This window comes from Denticeps clupeoides, chromosome 8, assembly GCF_900700375.1.
Source record: "Denticeps clupeoides chromosome 8, fDenClu1.1, whole genome shotgun sequence".
NCBI lineage: Eukaryota > Metazoa > Chordata > Actinopteri > Clupeiformes > Denticipitidae > Denticeps > Denticeps clupeoides.
In genome coordinates, this window is record NC_041714.1 from 197537 (window position 1) to 213886 (window position 16350).

General features: G+C 40.0%; 1 protein-coding gene across 1 annotated transcript in view; it reads right to left on the reverse strand.

Annotated features, from left to right (window-relative positions):
* galnt2 (UDP-N-acetyl-alpha-D-galactosamine:polypeptide N-acetylgalactosaminyltransferase 2) overlaps nucleotides 1–16350 on the reverse strand; it is a 41225-nt gene that overhangs the window by 16039 nt on the left and 8836 nt on the right. Inside the window, exons 2-3 of the mRNA XM_028990001.1 lie at nucleotides 10450–10528; nucleotides 4288–4441 (exon numbers count right to left, since the gene is read on the reverse strand). Of these exons, the coding sequence (XP_028845834.1) occupies nucleotides 4288–4441; nucleotides 10450–10528 (233 nt within the window). The remainder of the gene's footprint in view (nucleotides 1–4287; nucleotides 4442–10449; nucleotides 10529–16350) is intronic.

Consider the following 16350-nt stretch of genomic DNA (forward strand, 5'->3'; position numbering starts at 1 on the left):
CAGTGTAGTCTTGATTTATTACTGCAGGTGTGCTTTGAAAGCAATTGTTCACATTCACAATATTTCTGACTGGCCCTTTTTTTTTTACTATATTTGATATATAGTGATCCTAAAAATGTATTTTATATAACAAAATGTGAAGTTCCATCAATTCCTCACTAAGGTTATGGGTTAAATGCAAAGGACTCATTTTGTTGAGTCACCGTGTGCTGTGCATCTTAATGACTATCACTTCACTGCTAAACACTGCAAAATATTTGTGAACAAGTGAAGTTCTATGAGCAGTATTTAAAACAATTAAACAAACAAATAAAACAATCAAAATATGATCTCTGAGCAATCCCCGAATATGATTTATCCCCATTAATCTCAACATCTTAGCCTATTCACCAGTTAGATGATCTTAGTGATCACACACAGCCAGGAAACTGATCTTCTCGTCATTGCTTAAATATTTATGGACAGAGACCTACACTTTGTGCACAGGATGGAAGGACATTTGAGAAGCGGTCTAATGGCTCAGTTTAAGATGTGTAAATGTCAGTGTTTACAGTAGCTATTTCCTTGAGCTGGCTGATTTCACTAATCAGCTCATTGTTAAAAATCTCAGTCTGCACACCCCAGGCCCAGTCAGCAGCCTAAACTACTTGTCAAGTGCTAAGCATTTTTGAACCAGCAGGGCAGATTCTGGGAATACTGTGATCCATGAAGGGGCATACTTGGTCAGTGTTTAGGTAGATGGTAGAATCACACAACCAAAGGTTTCCCAGCAGAACTCTGCCCAAAGCATCACACTCTGGTGCTGGGGTAAACAATGTAACACATTGTGCACATGATGTAAAATTAAAATGTCATTGATTGTCCAGTTCCGATGTCAACCTGGTCACAGACAGTTACTCTGCTACACAGCTATACAGTCCCTGACAACTATTTTGTAGAAACACCTGCTATTAACTTGACTTAATTAATCAATTGGTGTTAGAAATAGCTCAAATGAAAAGCTAAAACCTACCAAATGATGTTTAATGCATTGAAATAGATTAGTTTCACTGAAAAAAGATTTATCATTTAATAAAGACAGAAAAGTCAAATTTTGGCAAGACAAAAGTTTTGTCGCCTATACAGAAATTGAACAAATTTACTGCAAATACAAAAATATGACAGCAAATTAAGTAGTGGTGCTGTGAGATCCAAATTTAATATCTTGTATGACTTTATGAGCTTGAAGGACTGCATCCATGCGGTTTGGCAAGGATTCATACAATTTATTGATGAAGTCATCAGGAATAGCAAAGAAAGCAGTCTTGCATGCCTCCCATCAATATGCTTTGGTTTCGTCTTCCATGCTTCCTCTTTCATCCTACCCCACACATGCTCAATGATGTTCATGTCTGGTGACTGGGCTGGCCAATCCTGGAGCATCTTGATCTTCTTTGCCTTGAACTTTGATGTTGCGATGGAAGTATGTGATTGAGCACCATCCTGCTGCAGAATTTGGCCTTTTTTATGGTTGGGAATATAAAAGGTAGCCAAGATTTCTTGGTATTTCAAACTATTGCTGTTGCCTTCCACCCTACAGATCTCTCGCACACCCCCATACTGGATGTAACCCAAGACCATGATTTTTCCACCACCAGACTTCACAGTTTTCTGGGTAAATCTCGGATCCATGTGGGCTCCAGTAGGTCTCCTGCAATAATTGGGCACTGATTCTGGTTGACACAAGGACTTCAGGTGACCAGGTCTCGTGGAGCTCTGCTGCAGTGGAAAATGGGCTGGCCTTGGATTTGAGCCAAAAAAACGGTCCTCTCGAGCAGTTGTCTTGCGGGGTCTGTCTGACCTGGGCTTGTCAAAAACCAGTCTACAGTCTCTTGAAATCTTGATGCCGAGACACATTGAAGATGTCTGCCACATCATCAGTGGATCTGGTCTTCAGCCTCTTGTTAATCAACACTTTAGTCTCAGGGTGAATCTTAGGCATGTTTGCAGAGGTCTAGTTGCAGTTGATGTGAAGGTCTAGTGTACTGGTGTTCTTTTTATACACACCTGAGACCTAACTGATCCATTTTTAGTCACAGGTGAAGCTCATATGTTAAGGCAACGCTTATGTCTTTGCAAAAATTGACTCAATGAACTTTACAAAGCTTTGAATAGTAGAATAATTTTTGACAGTTTTGCTTTGCACTGAAACATTATTTAAAAAGCTGTTGGGAATAAAATTAGCCATTCTTGTAAAAAAAAAATCTTGATTAGAAATATATTTCAGCAGCACTTGAGGTCAATGTGTACACAAGCAAGAAGACTTTTGTCAGGGACTGTATACACCAGACTCCATAAATGGGATTTAAACCAGCAACATTCTGATTATGAGTCCGTTTCATTACCTGCTAGGTGACCACTGCCCTGTAAACTGGGTGGCATTACAAATACATACTAGAGTCAGAATCTCCACAAAATCATGATGTTCTTATAATAAGAAGTAAAACCAAAGGAACAAGTGAGCTGACGAGTGCAAAATAAAGAGAGGCTGTTGGTGAGGGAGGCATCCAGAGTCTTCCTGTCCATTGGCCATTAAACAGCAAAGCTTGGAAGAGCTATTGCCTGCTACAAGCAGTAACAATGCCAACTATCTGAAAAACAAACCAACAAAAGGCAAGAGGTCTTGGGGAAGCGAAGATTTAACTGCATCAAAACCACAGGAAGGCTCATGCAGGTCACTGAAACAATAGGTGTTTGTTATCCACGAGTTTGTCTGCCAAAAACATGCACAAGTGACATTACCGTGTGTAACACTGCATAAAAATGTAGTAGTCTGTAATATATTGAGTGACTATGCTAGACATCTTTTGGCTTCCAACACGGCCCTTAACTGAATCAAATTAAATCTTATATACTGCTCTTTACAACTAAGCATTTTCTAAACATTTCATTTTCATTTATCCCAAAACCACATACAATTTGTCTCAATGGGTTTTAACAGGCTCTGCAGTTGACACCCTCACACTTGAATTTCCTGAACATAATATAATCCACGAACCAGAGTTGGTGTTTATTTGTCCAAGAAAACAGTCCTATAAAAGGTCAGAATAATCAGAGCAAGGTTGGTATTAAAATATGGTGAATTGGACAAAAGTCCTATCCATGTTTGGATGTTTTGGCAGATTGGGATTCGAACCAGCAACCTTCTGATTATGGGGCCGCTTCCTTAACCATGGAACACCAGGCGGTGAGAATAAGCATCTTGAAATCTGAGCTTTTCCAGTCACCAACAGAAAGAAAGAGCTACAAGCCTGAAAATGTGCAGGCATCATTCACTCTCTCCTGCTTACACAGACCTATGAACAATTCAGTATCACCAATTTACCTAGAGTGCACACCTTTGGATAACTGACGGAAGGAAGTCACCCAAACACAGTGAGAGCATGCAAACTGAATCAGAAAGTTCATCAAACTGGTTCCACAAACACTACTGGAGGGGGAAGAATGAGGCAGCTTTTCTGCAAAGGAGACAGGATGACTGATCTGTATTAAGTGAAGAATAAATAGGGCCATGTTTCATGAGATTTTGAGCAAAATACTCCTTTCAATCAGTGAGAGAATGATCCCAAACACACCACCTGGGCAATGAAGGAGTGGCTATATAAAAAGCCTTACAAAGTTCTGGAGTGGCCTAGCCAGTCTCAAGATCTCAATCCAGTAAAGAATATGTTTCCAGCGACATATATCACAGCTCTTCAGAAGATCTGCATGGAAAAATGGGCAAAAATACCAGCTACAGGTATACCAGCAAAATACTAGCTACAGACCTACAGGTAACGTTTGACCTCTGTCATTGCAAACCAAGGTTACATTACAAAGTATTGAGGTGAACTTTTGTTATGACCAAATACAATGTTCTGTACTATTAAACATAAATGTATGTTTAAAAATCCATTTTAAAAATCATTTAATGTGATTTCCTGGATTTACTTTTTTTTTTTTTTTTTGCATTTTAACTGATATGGATCTGACTCAACATATTTACCAAATAATGAAAATGCAATATATATATCCCAGATAAATGGCATTTTGACACTTTTACTTTAATTCTTTCCAGTCTACATGCTGAATGTTTTAATCAATAATATTTGCTGAACTTCCACTTTTCAATATGTCAATTAGATTTATGCCAATGTAGATTTAAATGCATATAGGATTCACCACTATCTGTATATGTATATAGCACCAACAAAGTTCATGAGGGACCTTGACAGTGAAAAGGTAATACAGACACACACACAGACTCACTGGTCATGTCTGGTATCCGGCACGTTGCGGTCCATCCGGAGTTTGTCGCTCTCCACCTGGTTGAACTTATTTCGGGCATAAGGATCCTGCCCTGGCCGCACCACTGTAGCACCGATGTAGAGATCCTGGTCAAAGTCCTGCCACTTCACCTTCCCTGTGTTGGTAGGGAGTAAACATACACAGAATTCAGAACTTAACCAATGGCAAAATAATCATAATAAATCATGACTGCTAATGTGAAATTTTACATTAATTTTCAAAAACATCAGTATTGTTTTTTGTATTTTATGACGTTTCAGTCAGATAAACTTAATAAACGCTGAAAGTGAAGTGAAAGTTAACGTGAAGTGATTGTCATTGTGATACACCAGCATAGCTCACGGTGCACACAACAAAATGTGTCCTCTGCCTTTAACCAATCACCCTTGGTGAGCAGTGGGCAGCCATGACAGTCACCCCGGGAGCAGAGTGTGGGGACGGTGCTTTGCTCAATGGCACCTCAGTGGCACATTGGTGGATCGGCATTCGAACCAGCAACCTTCTGATTCCGGGGACCCTTCCTTAACCGCTAGTCCATCACTGCTCCCATGAATTGGGAGTCTGACAAAAGGCGGGACCAAAACATTTTAATTATACCACTGCGAGAATGGTGTTGAGGGCTAACGTAACAAAAACCCTGCATCAAACACTGATTACATATGAAATATAATGGTTTGTTACAGAATGAAGAAATGACATGTGTATACAGAATGAAGGGGGGCAAAAATATTTTTTTTTTAAGTCTCCACAGCTCTATTATCCTGTTGTTCCCTAAGCTGCTATACAATCTAAAAAATGTTTACTTTCAACAATACAGTACAGCCGCAGAATGCAGCAATCCTGCACCTTGAGGGACACAATAACGTTGGTATTTCAGCAAAATGCATCCAGTAATGTGGCACTTTACACTGCTGAACTACACAGAAGCAATCCTTTATATTAAAGCTCTCAGAAGTCCAGAGTTTTGTTGTGTTTCTGTTCTGGTGATTGCAAATTGAGTCTACCGTTTCCTGCTGCAGTCAGCCAGAATAAAAAAATATAAAAAAAATATTTTTGTTAATAAATTACTTGTTAAATTGCTCTTTGAAGAAGAGAAGGTTTATTAAGGGAAATTGTGTTGAGCAGGTTTAGGGATCAGAGTTCTCATACATTTTGCGGCAAGTCGGTTGGAAAAAAAGCACAGTTCATTCTGTTTGCAGACTTCAGATTTGTTGGGTTCTGCATACTGTCCCATCCGATTCTCTTTAAAATACACGATTAGTAACATGTCACTGGCAGACGAATTTATTACGAACTCTTGTTGAGTTGCACCAAAGAGAACTTGTTGCAAAGTGCAGATAATTAAGTGATTGAGTTAACAAGCGAGGATATGAAGTTGAAGGAATCTCTTTTTAATCTGGTTTTATTGGGCATCAATGTCATTGTGGCACAGACCAAGGGTCAGGCGTCTCTGGAGCCAGCAGCTGGTAAAGTCTCTTGAAATTGAGATGCACAAGTATTCTTTTCAGGAACGTCAGATGCAATACGAAGTAGCCAAGTGAAGATCGGAACGTGACAATCATGCTGTGCAGGAGAAGAAAATTGAAAAGGAGTTGCAAATTCGTAAGTTGGAGATAAAATTTGAAGTAAAACGAGTCTGTGGAGAGTGAGAGGAATTTGGAAAATGAATGTCAGCGTAAAAGGGAACAGGGAGACTTTGTTTTAAAGAAGTTAGAATTTGAATAGTCACGCCATTGTTCCAGCAGTTGTAGGTGTTTCTCTCATCTCTACACCTGCCTCTTCTGCACCTGAGGTGATGTCCACATCTGGTAGTGCTGCAGCTGCTGATGAATTGCTGCTGAGCTTAGATAAAATGTCTATTGGTGATGAACAAAAGATCGATTCTTCTCTGGCCCGGTGCCATTCCGTTGCCGCCAGAAATGGAGATAACTCATCAGCATAATTTTACAGGGAAGATGGTTTGTTATTGCAGAAGTGGCCTTACAGTGAAGATTTGATGTGGAATGCGGTTTTTCAGCTAGTGGTTCCCCTGCTCCGCTCAGTCACATCCCGGTAATTTGTGAACCATTTGAGAAGATTGTTTTGGATTGTATAGGACTTTTGTCTACAACGAAATCTGGGAATCGTTATATGTTAACTGTGCTGCAACACACTATCCTGAAGACATCCCACTACGTTCTCTCAAAGATAAACATGTGGTACGAGCACTGATCCCTTTCTTTTTGACGTTTGGACTGCCAAAGGTATTACAGACAGATCGGGGCTCTAATTTTCTATCATGCCTGTTTAAGGAAGTGTTGAGTCAGTTGTCCATTAAGCATGTTGTGTCTAGTGCTTATCATCCAGAGTCTCAAGGAGCCTTGGGAAGATTTCATCAGACGCTGAAAACCATGTCCTGCACATACTGTGAAGACTAAGAGTGGGATGATGGGTTGCTGCTGTTTGCTGTGCGTGAAACACCCCAAGAGTCTCTTGGCTTTAGTCCTGCTGATTTAATCTTTGGTCACACCATCCAGGGCCACAAAAAGTGGGGGGTCTCAGGGCAAAGATGAAAAAAAAAAAAAAAGTGAAGTGAAAGAATTGTCATTGTGATACACAGCACAGCACACGTGCACACAATGAAATGTGTCCTCTGTTTTTAACCAATCACCCTTGGTGAACAGTGCGTATCCATGAGAGGTGCCCGGGGAGCAGTGTGTGAGGACGGCGCTTTGCTCAGTGGCACCTCAGTGGCACCTTGGCAGATTGGGACTCGAACCGGCAACCTTCTGATTATGGGGCCGCTTCCTTAACTGCTAGGCCACCACTGCCCGTAAGTGCTTGTGCTTATGCCTGTTTTGGGATGTGCCATCTTGTTCTACTGCGCCATGACATTGATGTGGGTGACCATGCTCCTATAAAGCAACACACACTGCTCAATCCCACAAAGAGGGGGGTGATGGCAGCTGAGGTGGCCATTTTTGCCGATCATGGGTTAGCTGTGCCTAGTTCTAGTTCCTGGAGCTCTCCATGCATTCTGGTTCCTAAAGCAGATGGCACTCATTCGTTCTGCACAGAACGCAGTGAACGTAGTCACGCGACCTGACTCGTTTCCACTGCCTCGTATGGTGGACTGAATCGACCATGCAGCTTTGTCAGTAAGTAGAGCGGCTGAGGTCTCGGTACTCCATAATGGCATTTGGGTTGCAGAACCTTATAGCATCTTATGACTATGGTGTTGGCAGGAGTGGCAAAATTGTGAGGCATACCTCGATGATTTAGTCATTCATTCTTCTACCTGGTCTGATCATCACTCCATGCTGTGTTTGACTGCTCGCTCACCTTGAACTTGGCAAAATGAGTTTGCTAAAGCAACTGAGTTACTTAGGTAAACCAGTTGACTAGGGACAAGTTCGTCCCCTAGGAACTAAAGTAGTAGCCATCTCTGACTTTCCTGTACCAACCACTCAGCAAGAGCTGCATAGATTCCTTGGGATGATTGGGTACTACAGTAGATTCTGTAAAAAACGTCTCTGATGTATTGCCTTTGACTAATCTTCTCCGTAAAACTCTGCCTTTGTTTGGTCTGCAGTTTGCCAGAAAGCGTTTGAACATTCCAAAGCCTCCGATATCTTCCATTCATACTGGAGTACATACTGGAGTACATGATGCAAGTACATACTGGAGGTTGATGGAAGATACTGATGTATTTGATCACTCCATTTGTTATTTTTCTAAGAAGTTCTTAAAGCATCAAATTACAGCACCACTGAGAAGGAAGCCTTGGCTTTGTTGCTGTCTTTGCAAAATTTTGAAGTTTATGTTGGGTCAACTTCTGTTCTGCCTTTAAATCAGCCAGGGTTCTTCCAATCCTAAAGAATCCCACTGCTGATCCTACCGATATCAACAATTACAGACCAGTTTCTCTCCTCTCATTTCATTCTAAAATCCTTGAGCACTGCAATTAGCTATCACTTCATCTGTCACAGAACAACCTCCTGCATCCTAACCAGCCTGGCTTTAGAACAGCTGATTCTACAGAGACTGCCCTTCTGGCTGTTTCTGAGAAGCTACATGGGGTCAGATTGGCAAAACTGTCATCTGTACTTATTCTCCTTGACCTCTCTGCAGCATTTTTACAGTTAACCACAAGACTCTCTTGTCTCCCCTGAAGAGGCTTGGAATTCAGTCCTCAGCATGGCAGTGGTTTGCTTCCTACCTTGATGAGCGATCTTACCAAGTGACTTGAAAAAGACCTACCTCTACCTAACATAGACTCTCCACTTGTCACTATCATACCAAAGGACAGTAAATGTTGATTTTTGGTAGTGGGGGTGTTACATCCAGGTGTTTTTGGTGTGTTTCTGTTGCAAGTTTCCTGATGATTGCAAATGGAGCCCACCTGTTCCTGCTGCAGACAGCCAGAATTAAAGTTGTGTCCGTTTCCTTTTTTCCGGGCAGTGCTTAGAGTGCCATCGACCCTGCCCACCTCCCTAGTATCATTTCCGGTTTCCCCTGCGCTTCCCCTAAAAGGCAAGGTAACTTCTTGTGTCTGCATGCTTGTCGGTATATGTTTGTATTTCTCTTTTTCCTCATTTTGGTTTGTCGTAATTCATTGTAATTTGTTTTGTATGAATTTGTTATTTATTTATGTCTTTTTTGTTTATAAATTAATTGTTAAATTGCTCTGTTTGGCCTTAGTCGGCTTTGGGTTTTCTTTTGTTATGGGCCATACCCCTAGACTGGCACGTAACAGTTTTCAGCTGCAGCACACAAATTTGACCTGCTAAGCCATTTTCAACCATTATGGCAATTCCAGCTCGAAGTGAGACAGAACTCCAATTAATTATTTGTTGCATAGAGGAAAAGTGACAAAAGGCCTTTAATCTGGCTACTATGTTATAATTAGGTCTGCTGACAATATGGCCAAGTAAGGCAAAAACAGAACTATATAATAATTCATAATTAAAGAAAGAAGAAAATAGCCTTGTGGTGGCATAAATAAACGCTCGTGTTATTCTCGTTTTAAATCAGACTTGATTCAGTGAGTAAAAATAAAGACCCTGAAATGGCAATGAAGGACTGGAAACCAGGCTGTTTCAGAGAGAAATTAGCTAAACAGCATCTCCCAGAGCTTCTTAGTCTGAAGTAATGATTGGTCTTCAATAGAACATGTAAACAAAGAGCTCCTTTGGGACGTTTTTGGAAGTCTTAGATGTGACCATTCATGCTCTACAGAAATTGGATTCCAATGGGACTTAAAAACATGTCAGAAGGTCACAGAGTACTCAACTTCAGTGAAAAATTTTATTTAATCATCGGATGTAGTAGTAACAGTGGCAGAAGTCAATGATTGACATCCATCTGTAGTCTTGAGCAATCTGATTGATGACTAAGAACCAGCACTAAAGATTAGCACAACTTGAGAAAATCAGAATACTGTCAACTAAATTAAACAATTAAGAATAAAGACTGAGAAATGAAATTATATTCAGAATTTCTTTTACTTGAGGCATATTAAGATAAAGAGGATCCAACATAATTGAATGTCGTCACCAGTCCCAGCTCCTGAATTCCTGATTCATTCAAATAAGAACTGGTTATTCTTTAATATGGCATTATGAAGCTTCTTCAGTGTCTTCAGAAGTCTTCTATCCATGGTTCAGTACAGTTCATGTAGTTTCCACAACACTTTCTGAACAATTATATTATTGTAACATCTATTATATTAAAGGTTATGTTAAAATATGCCTTCTATAAACAGCATTTCAAAATGAACCTAATTAGAATTATTTTTGCAATCAGCCTGGTGTTTAACCTATATGCACTGAGGTGCTGACAGAAAAGTAAAGTACCTGAAACAGCATTTATTTCATTACATGTTTTTCTATGTTGCCACTGGCTACTATTGCATCGTGTATATTGCACTGTGATGTTTGTACTATATTCTCCAAGCCATGTGACAAATAAAACGAGTTTCATTTACCATTTCCACCTCTTAAACTGGGAGTATGGGTCAGGAGGTTGAAAGGGTGCACACAAAATATGTATTTCTATTTCCTTTGCATGCATGAAAAAAATAAATAAAATCACTCAATGCCAGATGTCCTGTCATGTCATCTGTTCTATTCAAGAGGGACTCACCTGGTGGCAGCGTTTGTAGGCCCTGTGGCTTGTCCTCTGCATTGCTGTGTGCCTGTGAATCCATGCCTCTCCATTCATCCTGAAAACCGGAAAAATTGAGCAAAGAATGAGTGCTAAAAAAATAAAGTGTAGTGCACCTTACCATCATTAATCTCAGGACTGATAATTAACATCTCAATCCAGCCTCTTCTCAGTTTCACTTCCCATTACATCTAAAAAAAGGTTTTGCACCATTAGCCTTTGATAGAGCTAACCCAGGCACTGGGGACACGAATGACCAAATGTGGTGGTCCCATGCCTGGGTAAATACGGAGGGTTGCTCCAGGAATGGCAAAATCAATTGTGTGGACATCAGCAATGGCGACCGTTAACAGGAGAAGCTGAAGAGAGAAGAAGCAGCTTCTGGTAGAGTTGATAGTGAAAGTGATTGTCATCATGATATACTGCAGCACAGCACATGGTGCACACAAATGTGTCCACTGCTTTTAATCCACCACCCTAGGTGAGCAGTGGGCAGCCATGACTGGCGCCGGGGAGCAGTGGCACGTCGGCAGATCGGGATTTGAACCGGCAACCTTCTGATTACGGGGCTTCCTTAACCGCTGATAGGGATCAGCTTGACTCTTTAGTGGAGTTCTGCAAGTCAAATGCTACATTTCCCCTCTCTCAGCTAATTTCTGTAGTGGGAAATTGGAATCCATTATTATTGTCCTCACTTTGATGACTTTCAGCTGAACACAGATCAAAATTTAGCTTTGTCCTTAAATGGTGCTGCTCCATTTCATTTAAAGCAGCACACACACCTTGTTGGTGGTCCAATAGGTAAACAAGGGGAGAATGTGCCTGTGCAATTTTAGCACTAAATTCCAGCCTTAAACACACACTTCTTGTCCTTTTGACTTTAAAATAACAATCTATTCAAAATGGTCCAAAACTATTTTAGCAAGTTAGAGCTTCATACAGTGAACTGATCTGTGCTAAATTGCTCAGCCCCTTCTGTCAGCAGAGCACATGCCAGGCAAAGAGCTCATCTCAAATCTCCTCAGTTAATTGGAAGTTGATTGGGTGTAAAATTTGGGTAACCAAACTAACACTAACCAAACATTGTTTCAGAGCATCTTCACAAGAAAAGTTAGTGGGCAACAATGCTAGCGGGCAACAATGAGGCATCATTTCACACACAGTGTAGAATAAAGGAACCCACTGGGATGAAATGAGAGATGCAGTGACATTTCATCCTAAAGATACTGACATAAACTTTTACAAATCTGGTTTTCTGGTTCGGGTCTAACTTTTATGGCCTGATTAAAGCTCTAATCTGTGGCTACAGCTACTCAGTCTATCTGACTCTTCCAGGCTACTCACCTCCAAGCAGGCCCCACCTTTCACGATCTCTGATTGATCTTAATATTTGTCTGTTGCTTGAATCAGCCTTTCAGAATTACGGAGACTTTTTTCCCCCCCAATCAATATCTGATTTTTGGTGAGCAAGATTTGCCAAGGCCAATTTTCTTCCTATGAAGAGCAAATAGACATTTCTTTAAGAAAGCAAGCAAAATAATCTCATCTATAAATCACAGTACCCACACAGATAGGGACAGCAGAGTGGTGGAAGAGGAGTGGAAAATGGGATTGTGATTAAACAAATATTAATAAGATTTGGACATGTTTACTCAAATACCCATAGCCTTAAAAGCAGAAATGTGAACAGAAAATTATATATAAAAAAAAAAAAACAAGTGCAGAGCCATGGGGCAATGGTGGCCTAGTGGTTAAGGAAGCTGCCCCGTAATCAGGTTGCTGGTTCGAATCCCGATCTGCCAAGGTACCACTGAGGTGCCACTGAGCAAAGCACCGTCCCAACACACTGCTCCCCGGGCGCCTGTCATGGCTGCCCACTGCTCACTCAGGGTGATGGGTTAAATGCAGAGGACAAATTTCACTGTGTGCACTGTGTGCTGTGCATCACGTGTGACAATCACTTCACTTAAAAAAAAAAAAACATTAATTTACCCAAAATTCTGATTCTGATTGAACAGAATAAATGTTTTCTGTTTTTAATTGGATTTCACTAGGGCTGCAACAACAAATCGATTACTAAAAGAGTTGGCAACGAATTTCCTAATCGATTCGTTATGTTGCGCGACGCGGAGACATTTGATTATTAAAAAAAAATAATAATTTATTTGACTGCGGAGTGAACACACTCGGTCTCTCTCGCGCACAGATGCTAGCAGAGTTTGGCGCCTCATAGACAGCGCGGAGCAAAAATAAAATAAACAAGCGGAGGTAGAGGAAAGATACATGGCGGAGGCAGAGAAATCTGCACGAAAATATGCAAAAGTGACATGGCACGGCACGGGAGCACCACGGCAACGATCCAGCACCTGAAACGCAAACATGTTGGAGTGTTTGAGGAGGAAGAAGGGAGTTCAGCAGCAGGGGAAGTCGCTACAAAATCCTACTTTAGTTCCGTTTTGAAGTGAGGAACGTAATGTCCCTGGTGCTGGTGTTTAACTCACCGCGGAGGAGAACTAGACGGGGACGTACAGCGCCACCTACAGGTGTGGAGGGGGGATGAAACAGCGTTCGGACTCTTCTCTGCGTCTCCGCATGGACGACTCGCCTATTGTGTCCCTGAGCAAGACACTTAACCCTAAGTTGCTCCAGGGGGACTGTCCCTGTAACTACTGATTGTAAGTCGCTCGGGATAAGGGCGTCTGATAAATGCTGTAAATGTAAATGTTTACCCGTCATCCAGCTTGACAAGCATGACAAGTTAGCGTTAGCGCGTTAATAACAGTAGTAAAGCAGGGGTGCTATAGTTACTTTGCATTAAAAGACTAAAGACATGTTTTTATTCCCTAGCCTTTTTTGGACCATTCATTTTTCAATCTGTTGTCATGTATAGCTACACTGCAAAAAAAGCTTTTCTTACCTAGTAATTTTGTCTCGTTTCCAGTCAAAGTATCTAAAAAATCTTAAATCAAGATTACTAGACAAGAAAAATGGCATGAGAAAATTAAGTGAAGCTTAAAACTTCTGTTTGAGATTATATCTCATTAAGATTAGTTTTCTTACCCCATTGGCAGATAATTTTTCCTTGTTTTAAAAACAATCACTTAATTTTATCAGAAAATAAGACATTTCTTATGCTATTTCATGTGTCTAGTAAATGTATCTTGATTTAAGATTTTTTTTTAGAGATTTGGACTGAAATCAGGACAAAACTACTAAGTTTGTGTAAAGTGTGTGTGTGTGTGTGTGTCAGTGTGAGAGTTTGTGAGTGTGTGCATCTGCAGTGTAGTGTAGAGAACAAGTTCTGACATTCAAACAAATCCTGTTAAATTTTCTGATTTGTATTGTTCTCTTTTTTTTTTATAAATTATTTATCGTTCTGCCAGCTCAGGTCTTGGGCCACACAGCAAGCAACACAGGAGCTTACTATAGCGGTCATAATCAACAATATCATTTTATGAAGATGGTATTTTCTTTTTTTTTATCAGACTCACACAGGCTGTGGCATGAAAGTAGGCAGAAGATGGGTACCATAACTCAACTCACAAGGCCAATTTTTTTTTTTTTTTTTTGCTAGTGTTATACTACAGTAAATCCATTCCATTACTGCAGTAGATTAGTAACCAGTACCGGCAATACGTTAAATAATTTTCATCCTGCGTTGATTGCACTAAATTCTATAGAAATCGAACGAGAATTGCTGGTGTCTTCCTCTTGTAAGTCGCTTTGGATAAATAAAGTAAATAAAGTAAAATATATATAAATATATGCTAAATAAAGTAAAACAATTGTTCATTTATATATTTCTGTATTGCTATTAAAATGTAAAATATATACTAATTTGAATTTCTACATGCAAACAAGACTACATTTAAAAATGTTTGACAAGGGGAAGAGGTCAGTCCTAATTATTACAGGGAGTCTGGAGAGTTGAATATTAAGCTTTTAATCTTGAACAAAATGGAACAACCCCATGGTGAAAGGATTCTGGATTACACAGAGACTATGTCTGCGCAAGAAATTTAATCAGAAGGGAAAGTTACACAAGATAGAGAAAGACGTGTTCTTGTGCTTTACCCAATGAGATACAAGAGACACAACACACTGGCCTCTCATCAAAAAAAAAAAAATCTATTTAACCACTAGTTCCAGCACCACTAAATGTGGGAGCACATTCTCTCTGTAGTTTTTTTTCCCTGAGGAAGAGGCAAAAATCTTATGTATAGCCTAGTGGGTAACACACTCGCCTATGAACCAGAAGACCCAGGTTTAAATTTACATTTACAGAATTTATCAGCAAGACACTTAACCCTAAAAATGGCTCCGGGGGGGAATGTCTCTGTAACTACTGATTGTAAGTCGCTCTGAATAAGGACGTCTAATAAATGCTGTAAATGTAAATGTATAACCTTTGCCTTTGTCTATTTGTAAAGTTCTTTGACCACCGTGAGGGCAAAATTCACATGTAATGTAGGGCTGGTTGATTACACTTTCACAGTTAACCCAATAAATGCGCTTCCACTGAACAGTTTAGAAACTCTTGGTGGAAATCAGAGTGTGCACGGATTAGTGTGAATATCAGTCAGCAAAAGAATTGGTCAAAGTACCCCAAGCTTCACTTCTAGGACCAATACTGTTCGCTCTTTATATGTTACCACTTTGAAACATGATTTTACAAAGTGTGGGGCCTGTCAAAGGTCACTGAAATGTATTGAATGTGATTCCGGGTTAAATAAAAAAAAAATGTAACTCCCAAATTGTGGTAGAGGATCTAGGACTCACTCTGGTGGTACAATAGGATATTTAGACTTTATTGTTAACATCCACAGCAGCTCTGCATTTAAAGTGTATGTGTGTCCCTTTTGCTGGTCTCCCTAAGGTTTGGACGTCCACGATTGGACTGTGCCAAATCTAGACCAGCTATGTATTATTTTACTATTAATATTTATTTATTTAAAAATGTCCTCCCCTTCTTGATGCAATAAAGGCCGACCTGAATCGTTGGGTTTTCTTGCCTCGGTCTTGGCTTGGCTTTTGTTAAAATGAATGTTACCTAGGTTACTCAATCCACTACAAATGATCCCTATTTTGTTAACCAATAAGGTCATTAAGGTTTCCGGAGGGTTGGCTAAATTCATTTACAGTCGTGTGAGAAAATTATGACACCCTATGAAAGCTTGTATATTTTAAAATATATTTAGATATTTAATATAAATTTTAATGATATTGAGGGATCCAAATAATATAACTAAACAATTAAAAATTAAGTAAAGCCTTTTTAAAACTTTCTGTGAAATGTAATTTAAAGAATGTAATTTCTGGTGAGGAATAAATTAGGACACCCCCACATATTATCCCACTAAAAATGGTTAAAATCACACACAGCTGTATCACGTCAAGTGCATTTGATCAGTACACCCAGCATTGTAAAGAAGCCCTGCCCTGTTTAAACCTCAGATTAGTTTGGTGCGCTCCTGACTGTGAGCACCATGGTGAGATCTAAAGAGCTGTCTAATGCCATCAGAAAGAAGATTGTGGCCGCTTATGAGTCTGGTAAGGCATTTAAAAAGGACCTTTGCTGGTCTTGTTCAGCCCAGTAAAGGTGCAAAACTCCAGGATTTCTTTACACAAAGCTATTATTTACAGCCTATTTCCAGAGCACAAGCTGCTCTGAAACAAGGGTTCAGCACATTACAGGAATTTGACCAAATATTTTGGGAAGGCTATGACTGTACTGACAGTTAGGTGAGGCATGCTGAGTCTCTTGAACACTAGAGACAGGCCTTGTCATCAGACATCAGTGCCTGACCTAATAAATGCTCTATAGAATGAATGGGTATAAAATCCCAGAGAAACAATCCAAAGAACCAAATGCATACTAAA